Source organism: Sceloporus undulatus, chromosome 9, assembly GCF_019175285.1.
Source record: "Sceloporus undulatus isolate JIND9_A2432 ecotype Alabama chromosome 9, SceUnd_v1.1, whole genome shotgun sequence".
Classification (NCBI taxonomy): domain Eukaryota; kingdom Metazoa; phylum Chordata; class Lepidosauria; order Squamata; family Phrynosomatidae; genus Sceloporus; species Sceloporus undulatus.
Window position 1 is genome coordinate 22,325,871 of NC_056530.1, and position 20,159 is coordinate 22,346,029.

The 20,159-nt window shown below is 47.6% G+C and overlaps 2 protein-coding genes across 3 annotated transcripts in view; one reads left to right on the forward strand and one right to left on the reverse strand.

Moving 5' to 3' along the window:
* Nucleotides 1-3,954: 3,954 nt before the first annotated feature.
* AP2S1 (adaptor related protein complex 2 subunit sigma 1) lies at nucleotides 3,955-12,524 on the reverse strand. Of its 2 annotated transcripts, XM_042440761.1 has the most exons (6): nucleotides 12,263-12,524; nucleotides 9,641-9,764; nucleotides 6,902-7,051; nucleotides 6,194-6,307; nucleotides 5,347-5,406; nucleotides 3,955-4,586 (listed from the first exon to the last, which is right to left on the reverse strand). In XM_042440761.1, the coding sequence occupies exons 2-6, from the start codon at nucleotides 9,641-9,643 to the stop codon at nucleotides 4,485-4,487; spliced, it is 429 nt and encodes a 142-aa protein (XP_042296695.1). In that variant the 5' UTR covers nucleotides 9,644-9,764; nucleotides 12,263-12,524; the 3' UTR covers nucleotides 3,955-4,484. The 2 variants fall into 2 exon arrangements, with proteins under 2 accessions (XP_042296695.1, XP_042296694.1); XM_042440760.1 differs by lacking the exon at nucleotides 12,263-12,524 and having other exon boundaries at nucleotides 9,641-11,361.
* A 953-nt stretch (nucleotides 12,525-13,477) lies between these two features.
* The window catches only part of ARHGAP35 (Rho GTPase activating protein 35), a 61,215-nt gene continuing 54,533 nt past the window's right edge, over nucleotides 13,478-20,159 (forward strand). The window contains exon 1 of the mRNA XM_042440759.1: nucleotides 13,478-13,542. The gene's annotated coding sequence lies outside the window, so the exon portion shown is untranslated. The remainder of the gene's footprint in view (nucleotides 13,543-20,159) is intronic.

Genomic DNA, 20,159 nt, shown 5'->3' on the forward strand with positions numbered 1-20,159 from the left:
TGAGCCTGGGCAGTTAAAGTGGTCTGAAGTTGGGTTATTTCTGCAGTGTGTTTCCAATGTTCCTTAGTATAAGACTCAATAAGACTGAGTATAAGATGGAGTATAAGACACCGGAGAGTTTGGTAAAGTTTATTATTATTGTTGTTGTTATTGTTATTATTATTGTCATTGTCATTATTATTATTAATCCCAGAATTGCCTAAGCAGTGTTGACTATGGCCAACCTAGCTGGAGTTTTCTGGGAGCTGTAGTCCAAAGAAATCAAAATTCATAAGCTTGGGTCCCCTGCTTCTAATAGTTGCTGCCCTGCATCTTTTCAGCCATGTATGGCTGGTGGCTGTCCAGCTGTTATCTCTCAGACTCATTGCATCAGCCAGTCAAGGAAGTGGGAGATCCGGGAACAGGTTTTTAGCCACAAAACGCCACTAGCAGCAGAGCAATGAAATAGCTGTCTCAGTTGCATCAGTGCAGTTCTTGAATCCTGCAGCAAGATATCCCCAAGAGACAGCTGAGCTAACCTGCCCAGCTTCACACCCTGAGCCCCACTTCCCCTCCTCTGGACATCTGTGCTCCAGGACACAGTCATGGCAGTTAAAGTGGTGTCAAACTGCTTTATTTCTGCAATGTGGATACTCCCTGGGTCTCTCTTGCATTCTAGAACAAACAACAACAAAGAGTCTTGTGGCATTTTAAAGGCTAGCAGATTTTATCTGACACTTTTGGGGTCTGTGCTCCATTTCATCCAGTGCTACAACTGCTTTTGTTCTGCAACAGATGAACACAGCTGCTTCACTCACCAACCTGAAAATCTGTGTCCCAAGACAACACTTTAACTCAGCCTCTCCTAATTTGATGCCCTCCAGCAGTGTGGGACTGATGGGAGTTGAAGTCTGACACATTAGGGCAGCACCGAGTTGTGAAGAGGTCGCATAAGAAGTTGGCTGCATGATATTTTCTAGACCTAAGTCTACTTAACCAAATGCATGTGAGGAAGTACTGAAGTCTGCGAAAGCTCATGCTGCCAACTCAGTTGCAAAGGTGCTACAAGAGCTCTCTAACAACACATATAGATATTAAGCTAGTCAAACCCAACAAAGATAAGGGGGAAATGAAAACATCACCTGTTTAACTTCTACACAGCAGTCTGCTGTTAAAGGCACAAGCACTATGCCAGTTAAAAGAAAAAAGTACCCAAAGCCAACCCTCCTTGTGTGGCTTTGTGGTTTGAGTGTTGGACTGCAACTCTGGAGACCAGGCTTCAATTCCCCGCTCAGCCATGGAAACCCATTCGGTGACCTTGTGCAAGTCACACGCCTTCAGCCTCAGAGGAAGGCAATGGCAAACCTCTTCTGAACAAATCTTGCCAAGAAAAAACCATTACAAACTGTACCCCCCTCCTCTCCTTATAAAGAATCAAAGGGTGGAAAAGACCAAGTCAAGGATGATCAGTGCCTGCTACTTCCCACCAGAGATTGCAGGACTATTGCTTGCTAACATTTCAGACAGTGGCAGAGAATCAAGGGAACGAATCTTCTTCGAACTCCATGCCCCAGCCGCATCTCTCCTCCTTGAAGGTCACACTTGCAGTGCTACAACTGACGTGAGAGCCTTCTGTAAATGAAGCAAGTGTCACATTCTCTTAGCCAGAAGAACTGGCTGTTCAAGCAACTTTGCAACAGAGCTGCAACTCTTTGGAACGGATGTCCTGGGAAAAAAGAGAAGGGTGCCAGTAGTTGCAATTTGAAATCCCTTTGAGAAAGAAAGAATCCTATCCAGAGAACAGGACATGGAGCAATGGATTCAAGCTACAGAAAAAGAGACTCCATTTAAATATTAGGAAGAACTTCCTGACAGTAAGAGCTGTCTGATAGTGGAAGATGCTGCCTTGGAGGATGGTGGAGTCCCCTTCTTTGGAGGTCTTTAAACAGAGGCTGGATGGCCATCTGTTGGGGATGCTTTGATGATGTATTCCTGCATGGCAGAATGGGGTTGGACTGGATGACCCTTGGGGTCTCTTCCAACTCTCTGATTTGGACTGGATGACCCTTGGGGTCTCTTCCAACTCTCTGATTCTATGAGCATAAATTGAAGCCAGCATTAACAACAAAGCAACACAGCAGACCCAACATCTTATTAAAATAATGCACAGTACAGCCAGTGCCCTCCAGTGTGTGCTGGATGGAGATGCTGGGTGTCATTGTCCAATCTTTCTGGAGTGCACCAGGGTCCAAGGAGGCTGCTCTGGAAATGTAGGTCCAGCACAGTGTTTATTTGCAGTATAGGATGGAGCAGTTTGGGCATTAAGGCTGCCCTCTGGTGGTTAATGGTGAAAGCTGGCTCCTTAACCCAGGTGAACTTTGCCACTGGTCACCAGGAGTCAGGTTGGGTCAACTGGCTCTGGCCCAGCCAGGGCTCAGGGCAGCTGTATTTGAGACTGAATCTTGTCATGAGACAGCAGAGATAACACAAGGCAAACAAGGATGCAATTTGCAAGCCCTTAGCCCTTTTTGAAGCAATCATGGCCAATCTGGAAGCCTCGTGACCCACCTGTTTATATACGGCTTTAAAATCAGAAGATAGATAGATTCCAAGGTCACGTTGACTTTTGGGAGGGTTTAGGATTGCAGGCAAAAAGATCAGAGGTGTAACCAAACCCTTCCAGCATTAGACTTGGGGTGAGAGGTATGTCCTGGCAGTAACCTTTCGTGGGCAGGCATGTACACTTGTCAGTTTCTGCAAGAGGTCTTCTGTCCAGGTGCCCCAGAAGTGAGCATGACCAAGACCTACCAAAGAAGGGTGGGCTGAATGGCTGGTTACCAAGAAAAAGGAAGAATTCACTTCCAGACAAGGAAGAATAGCTGTTGCTGTTGTGCAACTTCAGATCATTTCCTATTACACATACCTTAAGGTGAACATAACACAGATGTTTCCTGGCAGTATTTCTTTTGAAGTGGCTTGCCATTGACTTCTTCTGAGGCTTGTCATCCACTGGGTTTCCATAGCTGAGCAGGGGTTTGAATCCTGGTCTCCCTGGGTCCAATACTCAAACTGCTGCATCAGACTGGCTCTTGCCTTCAAGTCGATTCTGATTTATTATGATCCTCTCAGAAGGTTTTTAGAAAGGTTTGCTCTAAGGAATTTTGCCCTTGCCTTCCACTGAGGCTGAGAGAGTGGGACTTGTCCAAAGGGCCCCAGTGGGTTTCCATGGCCAAGCAGGAATTCGAACCCTGGTCTCCCAGACTCCTAGGGTCCAACACTCAACGTACTACACCATGCTGATTCTCATGCCTCCTTCCATTTTAAGAGAAGGGGTGTAGCAACTCCCAGAATGACATTTTGATCATCTGTCTAAATTTAATTTAATAAAAACATGACCCTAAAGCTGCTAGAACTGAGACAAGCTCTCTTGGCCTGTACCAACCAGCTTTGGAAAGTGGGTGAATCTTTGGGCTACAACTCTTAGCATGGACTATCCAAAGAGCTTAACTCTTCCACACTCATGTATGAAACACTTAAGTGCAGAGCTTGACTCCACCTCTGACTGACCTCCATCACTGTATGGACCTGGCTTGTTCTTGCTGTGTGCCTTTAAGCCATTTCTCACCTATGGAATCCTCAGGCCTTCTGGGGCTGAAAGTGTATGACTTGGCCAAGGTCTCCCAGTAGGTTTCCACGGCTGAGTTGGAGAGTTGAACTCAGTCTCTACAGTCCTTCCTGCTGTGAAGTATATTTGATCCCAACCCTTCCAAATGCTGTAGGAATCCTCAGCTAAAACATTTCAGATAGAGACTGGATAGGCCACCTCTTGGGATGCATCAACTGTGGATCCCTACACCACTGGGGTTTGATCCTTAGTGTCTCTTCCAGTTTTTAGTGTCCCTCTGCTCATCACCACAGGACTAAAGCCCCAAGAAAACCCTTTCTTCTAGATACACAGGGAAAAATTATTCTGGGTTTAAATGTTCCATAGATGCTTTATTTCAGTACATCACTTGACTGGCAGTACAACTGCTTGTCACAAACATACACACAGACACAGACACGGTTATGGTCCCTCTTCTACTGCAGACCCGGCGCAAGACATTTACATAAATGAGTGAGGAAGGGGGCAGCGGGCAGGTGACACGGTGGGCAGAGAGAGGTGGGGTTGTGGATGACAGCCAGAGGGGAGTGGACTGGAGCTCTCTCCACTTCTAATCCCCTTACAGAAATGCAGCTCGTTCTTGACCTGGAATCTCTCCACCTGCCCACCTGTTTGTCATTTGGGGGGAGGGGGGGAACGGAGCTATAAATCTAAACACACCCCCAATTCACGTCGGCTCCCCTGATCCCCACCTCCAGCTATGGGTTAAGTGGCCAAATTTGCTCTGAGCAAGTCACTCATTCAAGGAACCAGTTGAAGAGAGATGAGCCCAGAGGGGTGGAGGGACTGCGAGATCCAGCAAGGATTGCTCCAACCTGACCAATTCCAGACTTGCTGCGTCTCATTCCAAGGACTGCAACATGAGGAGCTGCTTCAAGACTTTGGTCTGACTGGTCTCTCGGATCTCCCCGGCTAAGAACATCTCGTCCACCACGGTGTAGACCTGTAACAGAAAATAACATTTCTCCACTTAGCCAGGAGTGCCATAAGAAAAAGACAGAATAGAGTGCACCAAAAACTGCTCTCGTTTGCTTTGAGAGGGAGGAAGGGATTGCAAGGCACAGCCAGCCACAGGCAGCAGGGAAGCTGGAGTGGGGAATCATGGAACTACACTCCCTGAGCTTAGAAGAATGTTAATTTGGCGGAATCACTGTGAAACCTCAGCCATCTGGGAGTTGCTCTCCAGAAAACGGTACTTTCTCTATGCTCCCATATATTGGTGGGGTCCTGTTCGTGACAGTTAAGAAACACATTTTTCTACTATCTTCAAAAAATTATTGGGATATTCTTTCTACCCCTAGAGTAAAGGCTCCTCTCCATCATCCACTACATTAAGTATAGTGGGCCTGCCATATCCAAGGCCTAGCTATCTACAGACTGCAGCATCCATGGCCCACGAAGGCCCATATTATTCAATGCCACTGCATGCTTGTGGATGCATTAGTGTGGAAATGCACATGTCGCCACCTACTGAATAATATGGAGCTTGAGTACCTGTATTTTGCCTATCTGTTGGGAAGGACCCTCAGAACCAAACTCTTGTGGATGAGAAAGATCTACAGCCTTATATGGCTACAGACACCATCTTGTGGCAGGGCTGGCACTCCCAACCCGTCCCTCACTGGTGCCACATTCCTTGGTTTTCTTGAGAAACCAGCCTTTCCCTTAATTTTCTAATGGGAAGATTCAAGGCAAAAACCCACCTTGTAGAAGTTGAACACCAGGTCGAGTTCACAGACATTGTGGAAGTATTCATTTAAGACCTGTTACAGAAAAAGAAATCAGGTTTTCATGTGGAGCCACTGTGTTGTGTTAGGACAGTGCATGTGTGCAGGGCGACTACTGTGACTGCCAATAAAGCCTCTGCACACACCCTGTTTTCAGGAAATGGAACATGGCTAAGAGGCTGTTCGCACCTGCTTCTCACATAGATGGCTCCATCACCAGCCTCTCCACCAAAAAGGAATGCATGAGGGATGATAGCTAAATCCTAATTGGAAAACCTTTCCCTGTGAGGAGACAATATTGGCTGTACCTCCTGTTTATCGTGAGCACCCCCCACCTGGATGCAATCATCCATTTACTCCCTAGTAAGCTACCTTCCTCTCCTTGGGACCTTCAGTGGCCCAGAAGTGATGGACAAAATGTACAAACAGCCAGACCTCCTGCTCCAGTCAAGATGCAGCCAGCCACTGGCAGCAGAAGCAGACTGGAGAAGCAAACTCTGGAACTTCACTTTCTGGGCCATTTCACACCAAGCAATTATAGTGAGATGATTCCACTCAAACTGTGATGACAACACGACCATCATTTTATTCATTTATATCCCACCTTCTTTTGAGGTGAAGAGTTTGTGACATGGCCAAGCTCATCCGGTAGGTTTCCACAGCTGAGTAGGGATTTGAACCCTGGTCTCCTAGACCAACACTCAAACCACTACAGCATGCTGGCTTTCATAATGTTCCTTACTATGAACATGGTAAACAGCACTGCGCAGGTGCAGTGAAACCCATTTGTATGATTTGCAGAGACCACGAAGAAGAAACTCACTTCCACAAAATTGTGAATGGCTTCTAGGTAAGCCAAGTTGTTGTCGTTCACATCTACACAGATGCAGAAATAGAGACCTGCGTAGCGCCTGTAGATGATTTTGAAATTGCGGAACTAGAAGAAAAAGAGAGAAAGACAGCTGTTGAAAGATGATGGGATATACATCATGAGTGTTTGCTATGAATTAAGTTAGCCTTGGACAGGTGGATGAAGCTGTGCAGGACTGAGGGATGCTTTCTTTATAGAACATGGAGCCCCATTTTTCTTTATTTTAAAATCTTCAAATAAGTTAACAGTTATAGACAATTTCAGTACTGGAATAGCCACCCAATAACCGCCAAAGTGGTATTTAAAGCACTGTATAAGTAGCACATTTCACATTAAAAGTCGCAATGGAACCCTGTAGCACCTTAGAGACTAACTGCAAGAAAGACTTTTGTAGCCTACACTTTTGTGGTTTCCAGCCCAATTCATCAGTCCACAAGAGATTGTGCTAGAAATTTCATTTGCTCAATTAGTCTCCAAGGTGCTATGGGATTCCTTCCTATCTTTCAACGCTGAAACAGATGAATGTGGCTATGTCTTTGATAACCTGAGCCATCCAATGCAACTGCACTACAAGGAAATGCAAGTTGAGTCCTCCCAGAAGCATGGCAGATCCAGATGGCAAGGGAAGCCACACACAGTCCATTTGCATGGATACATTACCTCAACGAAGTTGGTGTGCTTTGCGTCTCGGACAGTGACCACCGCGTGGACCTCTTCAATTAACTTCTGCTTCTCATCGTCATCAAACTGCATGTACCACTTGGCCAGGCGTGTTTTGCCGGCCCGGTTCTGGATCAGAATGAAGCGGATCTGTCAACCAAGGAAGAGAATGGATTAGAGAGGGCTGGGACTCAAGAGGTGTTCCTCCTGCTACCACTATCTCAGGTATGTTTTTTATCCAAATTATAACCACTACCACAATTTGCTTCTAGAGAATACAAAAAGAGAGAACCTTCTATCATTACAAGGAGGTAATAAGGAACATTTCCATGCATGCCTTGTGGGTCAAGACACAAGCCCATAGCAAGAAGACATTCAGAGACACAAAGGCCAGCCTCAGTCATTCTACTCAGTGGCTGCAACTGGAACGGACTGCCTCATCCCATTTACAGGTGTGTGCACAGGCTGCAATACTATCAATGCAGACCAACTAGAAGAAAGCGAGGTCAGATCAAATATTCAGGAACAGATGCTGCAAGCACCTTCCTCCAAGTACAGCTGGCATCTATATCAATGGATTCAACCGCCTATGGCTTGGATGTATTAAAAAAGCAAATCTAGATTTTGCAATTTTATATAAGGGACACCATTATTACTACCCCATTGTATATAATGGGACTTGAGCATCCATGGATTTTGGTATCCGCAAGGAATCCATGAACCAAAACCCACCGGAACCCAAGAACCCACTGTATGTTTTGGGGGTTTTTCCCCCCTCACAAAACACCCAAGTGACCTACAAGCATGATGGAAATGACTAGCATTTAGAGCTTGATCTAATGCATGCTTACTCTGGCGTAGGTCCACTTGCCTTCAGTGGCATTTACTACCAGGTGAGGCCATGTAACTGTAAAAATGTGCAGCTCTGGGGTATAATATTCACAGCATTTCCAAGTCCCTCTCCCCATATTGGGAAAACTTACTACTACAAGTCAAACATCTCCTGCCTGATACTAGCAGCAACTTCCTTCCTTCCACATCCGTTGCTGAATTAAATGTAGATTGTTCATTGGGGATATCCTTTAAGCGTCTCTCAGAGAGAAGAGGAGCCTGCTTCTGTGTAACTCCATGCTTGCGTAGCTCCTCTTCCTGCTGAGTGTGTTGGTGAGATAGGAAAGGGACCCACCCTGATGAAAAGAGCCAGTCTTGCAGACTCAGCAAAGACAAACAACCGACGGCTTGCGATCTGTTCCAGCACCACACAAAGAAAAGTCCTTTTATACAGCCAAAACAGAACAAACGGCACATTGGGCACCCATTTTCATGTGGACGGGGCTCCTGATTCATCAGGGAAGGCATCCAAGCCGTCTCCCCATCCCAGGCCCTGTACAAAAGCGCATCTCTTGCCAAGAGGACCAGTCACTAAGTGTGAGAGGATGCCATCCCAATGCAGGCAGCAGTAGAGACGCAGCCAGGCCATATGAGTGGGGCTCCTCTGATGAGAAAATGAGCAAGTCTCAGGGCAACACAAGAAGAAGAGGCAGGCAGTGTAAATCTGATCCCACAGGCCTAGGCCTCCTGGCTCTTAACATGGAGCAGCAGCCGTGGCAGAGGTTCAAGAATACCACAAAGAAAAGCGGTCCCGATTATCTGATGGGCTGATATAACGGAAAAGGGCTTTCACAGAAAAGCCACAAGGGAAATGAGAATTACACAACTTCCTCCATATTTCTTCCCTTTCAAATTTCTCTCCCCCGGCAGGAATTTGCCAGAGAAGAAATGCCACAGATCCATAAGCTGTGAATAGGCTATATCTTTTTCTCTCTGAGAACAGATGCTTCCAAAGAACCCAGTGTTCAAGGAATATGTGTAACTCACATTGTTTTTAGCACTCAGATGCTAAAATCTGTGCAGAGAATGATCCTGGTTTCAAATTGTGCAGCAGAGGATCCATGTGAAATCAAGTCCAAAACTCCAACACAAAACATCCACCGTTTATTTCCTGAGATCTCACATTAAACCATCTGAGGACAAGGCAATTCCAAGTAAGCAAGCCAAGCTGTGTCGGGTGGCTAGAGTTTCTTCCCATCTCATAAAGGGGTCTGGACATAACCTCCGAACACAGACTTAGTGCCAAATGCATCAGACAGATTTAATAAGATTCTTTTAGTGCAACAGACAGATAGATGTAACATTTCTAGTAAGCCATTTTTTTTGGGGGGGGGGTCCCCTTTTTTCTTTACTACACAAATAAAAGATTGACTCTCCCTTATTTGGAATTCTGAAACCCAAAATATCCCAAAATCCAAAACACTGCAGAAATAATCCTGCTTTAACTGCCCTGGCTCAATGCTAGGGAATTCTGGGAACTGTAGTTCTGTGAGACATTGAGCTTTCTGTGCCAGAGAGCTCTGGTGCCACAATAAACTACATTTCCCAGGGTTCCCTAGCATTGAGCCCAGGGCAGTTAGAGCGGTCTCAAACTGGGTTATTTCTGCAGTGTGTTCTGGACCTTAGTCCTCTTGGCTTCCAGGGAGCCAAGGAGCCTATGGGGCATAGATATAGATGATGATGATGATGATGATGGGGAGCAGGAAAATATCTGAATTACTTTGCAGTCTTTAATTACTCTTACCTCCCTCCATTTGGGAACCTTAGAAGTGCCCCCTTCCCTGGCTGAGGCTGCCCCCCAAACCTAAAACATGACCCCTTCCCATAAAAAAGAGACACCCTTCTCACCATAATGGTGGCTGCCCTTAAGCCTTCTTTCCGCACAGGAACTCTGGGGCAGCTGGCTCCTCTCCCCTCCACCGGATATCCGGCAAACCTGCTTCTCGCCCCTGAGCATGCCGGGAGTTGTAGTCTAAGATAGAGGAAGAGAGTGAAGGAAAGCGTCCCCGCCCACAAAGGCTTGCTTCCGCGGTGACGTAATGCGCGGTGACCTCGAGGCGTGCTGGGAGGTGTAGTTTTTTCGCGCCTTGCAGAAGGACAGACTAGGAATACAGTAGACTCTTTCATAGACTGTGAGGCTGTTCCCGCTGCTCTCCACTAGGGGGAGCTCGAGTCACGCGGCGCTGAAGCGAAGCCGGGGAGTGGCCTTTAGGAATGGAGCCGGGCTCTTCGCACTTTTGGCGGCAGAGCTTTACTCGAGCCCCAGGCTTGGCAAGGCCTAGTAGGCCTCTGGGCCCAAGGGGTGGTAAATTGGCCATAACGGAAGGGGACGCTCTCGCCTCAGGAGAAAGGGCGGAAATAACCTCCTGAGGAGAAAGAGGATGGAAAAGTAAATGATTAAAATCTTTATTTGCAAATAATCTTTAATATCTGGCGTTCTTAGGTAAAACGCTATTCTGCTTAACAAATGATTGATGCAATAACGTAAAACATTTCCATCTGACCAGTAAAGGCAAATATTCCAAGATCCATAAAACAAGCAAACACTGAAATCCAAAACAGTTCTGGTCTGAAGCATTTAGGATAAAGGAGACTCAGCCTGTATCGTTTATGCTGGCTATTGGTTGTAACAGATGAAATGAAATAAGTGAAATGAAATGATTCGTTGATAATGCTTTGCCATTGGTGCCCAAAACGTTCAGGGCAATTCTGAGCAAAAATCCCCGAGGAAACCTCAACTGCGTTGGAGTCTTGGGAGTCCAAATTGGTCAAATTGTTGTGGGCCCAGAATCCCTTAAAGAGCACAGTTTGGGGACCACTGACCTAGAGATCCCTAGAGAGGACACAGTGATCAAACTGCAAATGATCCAATCCACCAAAGTCAAAACCAACTTCACTCCAGACACTTCCATGCCAACACTCTCAGAAGATGCCGGCGAAACGTCAAGAATACATTCCCGAAAACCCCACAGAAAACTAGGGATGCCAGCCGTGAAAGCCTTCGACTTCACATGGCTGTAATACTTTGGGAGGCATTGGTGCTATCCCCATCATCGCACACAATAATTTGGCAAGAAAAGAAAGAATCCCAAGCACTGAACTTAAAAACAAAACCTGTAATATTTGACCCTCCCTCCTCAGTCACCCTAAAACCGGGACATCCGCCTGCGAACTCCTCTAATGAGTCAAATCCTACTCATTGTTATCTGTGTTGATGTACAGCTTCCTGGCCTAAGGCTGGCGTTTGGTGAGATGTGCCCAGGATGATAAACATGCCAGCTTCCCAATGCCAGTTGACAGTTGCCTCCCACTCTTAGGTCCAAAACACAATGCAGAACGGATAATAGATAACCCAATTTGAGACTGCTTTAACTGCCTTGGCTTGGTGCTAAGGGATCCTGGGAGTTGAACTCTATTGTGGTTTGTTTCCAAATCTCCCAGTGGATGCCAAAATCCATGGATGGTCAAGTCCTATTACACACAAATCTGTAGTAAAATCAAGCTTTGCCTTTTGGACTGAGTTTTTGTGGCTATTTCAGAGCCGTGGTTGGCTAAACCCATGGATGCAGAATCTGTGAATAGGGAGGACCAACTGTATCTTGGGCTGCGTCCGTACTGCAGCAATAATCCAGTTTGACACCACTTGGTTCAATGCTGTGGAATCTTGGGAACTGTAGTGTGTTGTGGCACCAGAATTCTCCGACGATAGAAGGCTAGAGAGCTGACTAAACTCCATAGCACTGAGCCACGGCAGTTAAAGTGGTGCCAAACTGGATTATTTCTCCAGTGCGGATGCAGCATCGGAGAGCAATTTCGACGTGAGCCATTCTTGGCAAGTGAGCCTCCTTTTAAAAACCACCATCTGCCAATGTTGTCTTTGTTTCTTTTCAAGACTTCTGGCCCAAGTTTGAGAAGAGCAGAGTCCAGATTGCACCGTCCGACGCGTCCAAATGAGGAATATTGACACAGGCCAGGGCAGGGGGGGGGGGGGGGGGGGGATGCAAATTGCCGTCACAAAGGTCACTAAAAACATGCGACGGGTTGAAAAGTAACGAAATGGAGTATGGCCAACTCCTCCTCCTCTTCCTCTTCCCTTTGGTTTACAAAGCGGTCTGTTTTGGGTATCCAGACCTACAGCTCTATGGGTGTCCCTCACTCCAGCCATCTTTGGCAGCATGGGCCTTCGTAGATTAGTCTAGGGCTGCATCCATACTGCAGGAATAACCCAGTTTGGCACTGCTTTAACTGCCCTGGCTCAAGGCTATGGAATTCTGGGAGTTGGAGTATGTTGTGGGACCCATAGCAGACAATCTCATGCCAGATAGCAAGTTAAAGCGGTACCAAACCGAGTTATCTCTCCAGTGTGGATGCAGCCCTAGTGTATTAATTCCTATAAGGTCCGAAACACACTGCAGAAACAATCCGCTTCAATTGCTCTGGCTCAGTGCTAGGGGATTCTGGGAAACTGACTTTGCTAGCGTCTTTCCAAAAGCGCAGATCCCGGGATTTGTGCAGGATGGAGTTAAAACGGTGTCGGAGCGGGTTGTTTCTGCAGTGCGGATGCGGCCACGATGACGTCGTCCTTCCTTGGGATTCCAGGACGGAGGCCGGGGACCAAGGCTGCGCGCGCGGACTGATCGATCGGGTGCCTCCCTTTGCGTGCTCGCGCCTGGCACGGCGCGGGGAACGTGCACGTGGTAGCGGTCGTGTGCACGGGAACGCGCGCGCGCGACCTAGAGAGGGGAAAGCCAAGAAGTGGGTGGTTATTGGCGTAACGTGGGGATGAAGACCCGTGCAAACCCCCGCGGAGGGAAAGAGCGAGATGGGCGCCTTGTTTTGGAAGGGAGCGAGCGCGCATGCGCGGCAGAGGCAAGAAGCGTCCTCTCTTTCCGCTGCTCGCTGCCTTCCCTCCGGAGCGGGTGAGCTCCATCTGATGCCGCGCATGCGCAGGCGACTCAGGGAGCTCCTTCCCTGGCGCGCGCACGCGCAGAGACGCCCTCCTCCGGCGCGAGGTTCGTTCCTGGGCCAAGAACCTCGGCGGCCGCGTACACAGGACACGCGCACGCGCAGAGGCGCCCTCCTGCTGCTGCTGCTGCTGCTGCACGAGCGCCATTCTTGTCTGTTACGCTCGCGCCCGAGCGGGAGGCAGCGCAAGCCCCGCCCCCAGCCCCGAGAGACCCAGTTCGCGGTTGGCGGAGTGAGCCCCGCCCACTGCCCCTCCCTCTCTGTGTCGCCGGGCGCCGCGCTGCAGCCCCTCTGCGCCCCGCCCCCTTTGCTCGCGAGGCCGGCGGCGGCGGCGCGCGCCTCCCTCTCCCCCTCCGAGGCTGCGCGCGCATCCCGCGTCGTCCCCGCGCCCCGTCCGCCGCTGACTCTTTCGCTGGCGGAGAGCAGGGGCCGGTGGCGCTCCTCCTCCTCCTCCTCCGGGCGGAAAGAAGGAGCCTCCGGCGCAGCAGACGCCAACGCCGCCATTACAGGCCGCCCTCCCTCTCCCGCGGCGGCAGCAGCAGCAGCAGCCTCGCCCTGCTCCTCCTCCTCCTCCGCAGCCGCCATCTCCGCCTTGTCTTCCTCTCCTCAGCGCCTCCGAGGGAAGGAAGGGAGGGAGGGAGGAGGAGGCAGGGAGAGGAACATGGCGCCGCCTCCTTCTCCTCCCGCCGCCGCCGCCGCAGCCTCCGAGGCCGCCGCCGCCGCCGCCGGGCCCCCTTCTCCTCCGCCCCGCCCCGCCAGCCTGGCCCGGGCCCGACGCCGCTCCGGTAGGTAGCCTGGTCGCAGCCAGAAGAAGAAGGGGCGCCCGAGAGAGAGAGAGAGGGGAGGAGGAGAACAATGGGCAGCCGAGGGGAGACGCCGCTCCAGCCGCCGCCGCCACTCCTCCCTCCTCCTCCTCCTCCTCTCCCGAAGGGGCCGAGCGCAGCCCTCGGGGGGGGTGTGTGTCTCCCTCCCTCCCTCCCCCGGGGGCAGATCTCGGGGGAAGGGATGCAGGGGCTGGGGAGGGGGCTCTCCAGGGGCCTTTGTGTCTCTGGGGGGGGGCACTGCGAAGGAAAGGCCTCCCTCGAAGACGGCCCCTTCCCTCCGTCCCCCTCCTCAATAGAGGCCTGCTCTCTCTGAGCCCCTTCGCCCTGAAGGATAGGCCTCCTCCGTTGGCTTCGGCCTCTCCCGGCCCCTCTTCCTTAGCCTCCTCCTCCCCAGGATAACTCTCCTCTCCCTCGGCCTCCTCCTCCTCCTCCATCCATCCCCCGGAGAGATCTCTCTCTCAGCCCCTTCCTCCATAGAGATCTATTCCCCCTTCCCTTCTCAGTACCCTTCTCTCTCTCTCAACCCCTTTTCCTCCTCCCCAGGATCGCTCTCTCTCTTAGCCTCCCCCCCCCCCCCCAGTATAGACCTGCTCCCTCTCATCCTCTTCTCCCCTTCTCCCCAGGGCAAGTCCACTCTCTCTCCTCCATGGAGGGCACCAGAGAACAGAACCTGCCCTTTCGGGGGCATTGGGGCAGTGAGGAGACCCTCCTCCCACTTCCCTGATCCCTACGACCTCTTTGGACCCGTGAACTTGAGCCCTTCCCTTCCTGGGAGCCTGGTCTGGGGGGGAGGTCCATGGGTCCCAGTTCAGGAGACCCTCCTCCCCTTTGGGTTTACAGAGCATCCTCTAAGGCAGAGCTTCCCAACCTTTGGTCCTCCAGCTGTTTTGGACTCCAGCACCCAGAAGCCTTTGCCAGCATGGCCAGCCATGAGGGAACCTGGGAGATGGGAGCCAAAACCATCTGGAGGACCAGAGGCTGAGAAGCACTGCAGCCTAAGGCTTGGCTGAGAGGAGCCTCTGGGGATCCCTACAAGAGCTGTTGGGGGAAAGAGGCCCTGGTCCTCCTCTCTCCCCTTCCTCCCCAGGGACTCAGACAGGGCTGTTGCTTGGGGTGGGGAATGGGCCAGGGCTGGGCGCAGGGAGGAAGGAGTAACCCTGGAGGATCCTGGCTAGCAAGGGCTCTCCTTTTCCTCTCCGGTGGTCCTGCCTCATGGATGTGACTCGATGGAGGCAAAGGGCCATCTGTTGTCACTTGCTTTCCCTCAGTAGTTCCCTTGGGAAGCAGTGAACCTCTCCCTGCTCCCACCCAAACCCCACACTTTGGAAGGGGCTTTGGTTGTGCTGAGGTCCAGCCATAAGTGGCTCTTCCCATTGTGCTCCTTGGGAATGATGCCTATTGCCCTGACTCCATAGGACACTTTGGTCTTCTCCTTGTCAATGCGTTGCTGCTCCCTCAATGCCAAACTCTTCTCCTTTAGATCAAATGGTGTATATTTAGTGTAGTCATTCTGTTTTTTGTCTTCAAGCATCTCCTGGTCTCCCTGCAGATTTGAGAGTGGTAGGTTTCCTCCAGTGTTTTTCTTTCTCACTGCTGACATGGAATGCCTTTTGAGTCTTCTGGATAAAACATACTTTTCTTGCTATGCGCAGCTCTGCTCATTAATGCTGTGAAGGATTGTAAGAGGTTCTTCTTAACTTGGGCATATATAGTCAAGCTCATGGGGGTTTTATTTTTTGGTATCATAATGATAAGTGGGGCCCCATACAGACAGGCCAAAATAAAGCTGCTTTGGGCAGGAATGCTGTCTAAATGATGCATGTGTCCCAAGAGTCCAGAAGCCACGCCAAAGCCACAATCCAGTCCTAAGGACTTGAGTGCAGCTTTGGCACAGCTTTCGGACTCTTAGGATACATACATCACTTAAACAGCATACCTCCAAAGTGACCCAAAACAGCTTTATTTTGGCAGTCTGTATGGGACCTGAATTATCCTGAAGGTGGGAATAGCCCAGCAGAAGGTGGAATGGTGAGTGCCCAGTCTACCTGGAAGTATAAGTACACTTCTCCCTCCATATTCACTAGACCCCTGTGAATATGGAAAACCACAAATAACAAAAGCACCGTGTTTTTACCTGAGAGGACACCTTTCTAGGAATTTCTAGGTCCTCCAGGGCAACTCTGTGGTCAACGTCCAATAGACACTGACTATAGACTTGTGCTGGAGGAGCTACAAAGGCCTCGCAGAGTATTCTCTCTAGGAATCTCTAGGTCTTTCAGTGCAACTTTTAGTTAAAGTTGACCATAGAGTTCCACTGGAAGACCTAGATAGTCCTAGAGAGAACATATTAGTCAAATCCACAAATATGGAAGTGGCAAACATGGAGGGATGAGTGTACTCTTTCCCATTGACTGTGCCTATTGTTGCATTGGGACCCAAGGTTATGTCAAAATAGCCTGACAAGGTATCCAGGTGCAGAGGAATGTGAGAATCATGAGGGAATGCAGTCTTAAGAGAATATCGCCACCAGTTTTGAGACTTCCCAACAACATGATGTTTTAACCAGATTTCCCTCCCCACCTCTGTATCATTGTGTAATTTCGGGATAGTTTTGTCCCCTGGATCATACATACCTTCTTGCCATGGTGCTTTCCTAAAGGAGGGTGGGGTTGTGTAACCATGGAGCCAGTGGCCTTTTGGTTTAGAGTCTCTTCTGTTCAAGGGTTTTAGGGGGAGGAGTTTACTCTTTGGCTTTGTGATGGGTTGTAACATGCAACAATGCCATCTTTCTCTGTTCCAGGATTAAGGAAGGGTCATGGTGGAACTTCTTTTTTTTCACACTGCTGGGTTTTGAACTTCCTGATCATCTGACAGAAAGATAGTTCTTCCAGCATGAATATCTCCAATTATTTCAATACTTAAATTTCCCTGTTCATTTCTTTATTTTTAAGCCTTCTTCTGTGATGAGGCAGAGTCAGGCGCAGCCCTTTCACAGCCAGTTCTCAAACATGTTGGAAAGCATGCAGCTGAATGACAAGCGATGGCTGTCCATCTCTGCTGTCTTCTCTGCAGCCATTCATTGCCTTTCAAGGACCCTGGCTGTATATTCAGAAGTTAGCACCTTGCTTTGAGTGTGCACCTGGTTTTGAGAAGAACCCTTAATAAACACTACCTGGTATATAAGATATATAAGTATATAAGTACTGCTCAAAATGGGATGGGAAGTTGGGACTTGAACATGTTGGTGTTATAAAATGAGTTGCATAAATGCATTCTCTAGCCCTTCCAAAGGTTCTTTTCACTTACCCTTGAGTTAAATTTCTGCACACATGCCTCTTTTAAGAGTTTGAGGCATCTATTCCCTTAATGTTGAGCAGAGAAAAATATCCTGGATGTACACCTTGATTTTGGTATCAACGGGATCTGACCAACAAAGTTCATTTGCAGAGAGAGTTATATGGAGGATCCTTCAATTCAAAACACGTAGAGCCTTGTTTTAAATTTAGAAATGGGCGTACGTACCTGTAATTGTACACATCACTGGCTATGTTTTGGGTCAGCCGCCAGGCAAAAATGCTTCTTTGTGATGCCGCTCAAAGTAATTTTGATCAGTGGGAGAGTCATGAGATTCAAATTGTAGATGGCATTGGAGAAATCTCAGCAAGGGCCCAGAGTGCATGCACAACATTACTTGCGCTTTCCCATAAAGCTGGTTAATTGCAGTCAGTAGGAAAATAATTGAGTCCTAAAAGGGTTTTTTTAGATCCGTGTGCATCTGAATGTTCAGTTACAGGGCATTCTGGTTTGAAGAAGTAAGGCTGTTCTCTCTTTAGCAAGCTCTGAAGATTTGCCAGCAGCGAATTCTTAGGATGTGGCAGTAAATAGCTTTTTTCACCCCTCCTGAACTGAAGACTCGGACCCAGATTCCCATTTTTTGGTTGTGGTCTTCCTTTGGTAGGTAAAAGTCGGGTGTTCAGAGTATGCTGGGGTAAGAAATGAGGTATTGCTTCAAGTCATCTTTGCAAAAATAATAATTTAGAATTCAGTGTTTGGAAGTCTGGCAGTTTTGGTAAGTTCAATAGTGTTCTTGTAAAAGGCATTCTGAGGTAATAGAACTAGATATGTTAATCATACTTGGCTAATACAAAAATATTCATTTTTGTATTTGCATTTCATATAAAAAGCATGTCTAATCACTTTCTGTAAATCAGTCCAAACATGATACTGCTTTTGTACCTTGGAAGTAAATGCAGTTTCCTTATGTTAGCAATAAGCATTTTAAGGCTGCAGCTTAAGCATGTTTAAAAATGCATACAGTGCCAAATGTTTCTCACGGAGCCATTTTGATCTTGTCTCCAAATAGCAATTGAATGAATAGTTTGAATTGCTGGGTTTCAGGAGCAAACTGACACTTGGGTGCGAATGCTTTGTGTAAATGTTTTTTAACTTTGTTTGTTTATTATATTAAACTATGTAACTGGCTACTTGCAGATTTATTACAGCAGAGAGATCTTAACATGGTCTGGAACTCGACTGTTAGGTTGTCTTTTTGTTTTGAAGGATGCTGGGATGTTGTCAGCTTTAAGTATATTCTTGAGCTATTTTAATGTGTGCCTGAAATAGCCTACTTTTTAAAAGTCTCCCCATCTTTCCTTTTGTTGAAATTGAATTCCTGTCCTATATGTTTATCAAGAAACATCTTGGTTGCAGTTTGACATAACATAGTTATTGTGGCTGACAGATAAACTCATAAAGTTTTCCTTTAAAAAAAATTACATCCTTTTGCTAAACTTAAAACTTTGTTTATATTTTATGGGAATGGATCAGAGATAACACAACATGTTCATTACTGAGGACAGATCTGGGTAATCTTTGGAATTGGAAGGATGTCACCAACTGTTTTAAAGCCATGTAACATAAATGGTCCCTGTAATGGATGAATGTCTTCCAACATGTCAGCTACCAGTGTGAGCAAGAGTTTTGGCAATGCTGTTTCTTAATGTTTTGAATCATCATGCATAGGATTTTCCCAAGCCTGGTTAGATTTGTATTGTTGACTAAGCATTTCAAAAAATAACAGGTTGGTTCAGACACAAGACCAAACTTGGGTTGGCACTATGTGAAAAAGCCTCCTGTTCATAGTCTCCCCTTCCCTCGTGTAGCCTTACTGCTCTTCTCCGCTGACCCTGGTTCCTGGGAACCATCATTGTTCCCCCTGAGCCTTGTATTGCCAGAACTCTTGCTCACACTGGTAACTGACATGTTGGAAGACATTTGTCCATATCAGTATAAGCATGATGGAGGAGAGAGTCCATGAGTGCTTGCCTCAAGAGTTGCCCTGAAACCTTGGAAAGGTTACTTTTTTGAACAACTGCTTCCAAAATCTCCCCTGATAGCATGGTAAAGGCCATGATGGCTGGGAGATTCTGGGACTTGCAGTACAAAACCGTAATTGAGACCACCAAACTGTGAGATTCTTAGAGGGCTAGAGTATGGGTCATATAAATGTATACCTGCAGAAGGCTACCAGGGATCTCCCAGATGTTTTGGACCACAATTATGCTCAAGTAAATTAAGGAGCCAGATAAGACAGAGCTGTGACAGCACCAGTTGCCATTATATAGCAACATCTCTGCCATACACAAACTGTAAAACCAGTGCTTTTCTGGTAGCCAGCGTGAACCGTTGTGTAAGCTATGAACCTTCTAGTTTGTATGAAACCTGTTTCACATAGATGACACTATTAGGTATTCTTATAGAACAACTTAATTTTCTGTTCTTTCTGTTTTGCTCTTCCTTACCAAATAGTTACACCTTTTCTTCTATTTGTTGTTATATTTGTGATGGGAGTGGGTGGGTTAGATGTCTTAGTGATGTCGTGCCATTTTAATATAAGAAGTCAAACCTACATTTTCTGCCTAGTGCCTGCAGTGTCTGACAGCAGTAAGCGTTCTTCGTTCTTCTGTTTGTCACAGCAGTCGGGTTTTTAAATGTTTCCTCTGCAGTGCAGAATGTGGCAGCCACACCAATATAAATGAGGTCTAATTTTGCGCTATCTGATGAAATGAAACCAAAGTGAGGTTTTTGTCTTTGTTTAGGGCATGTATAGCAATCAGGTTGCTGCCTATGATACACAGTTCTTCTGAATTACTGGCAAATCCTAACTTGCACAAAAATCAGTATATGTAGTATACAATGCTGCACCGCTAAGGGACATGGCAAAAAGTGTAAGATGATGCCTTTTCATTGGCCCAAAGGAAATATTGTTTTGCATCTTAGAGCTGGCCTGAATAGTTTATTAAACCCTAACCCTAATGATTTCAATAAATGATAAGTCAAAGGTTTAAATGGCCAGCATCCATCACTTTTTGTGGGTTTTTTGGGCTACGTGGCCATGTTCTAGAAGAGTTTCTTCCTGAGGTTTCACCAGCATCTGTGGCTGGCATCTTCAGTGTTTATTTAAATAAACACTAACATCCACAGACTAATATCCAAGAATTAGTTTATTAGTCTGTGGTTGTTGGTGTTTATTTAAATCACGAGTGTTTTAGATTCTTGGGATCAATTTGAAAGATCTT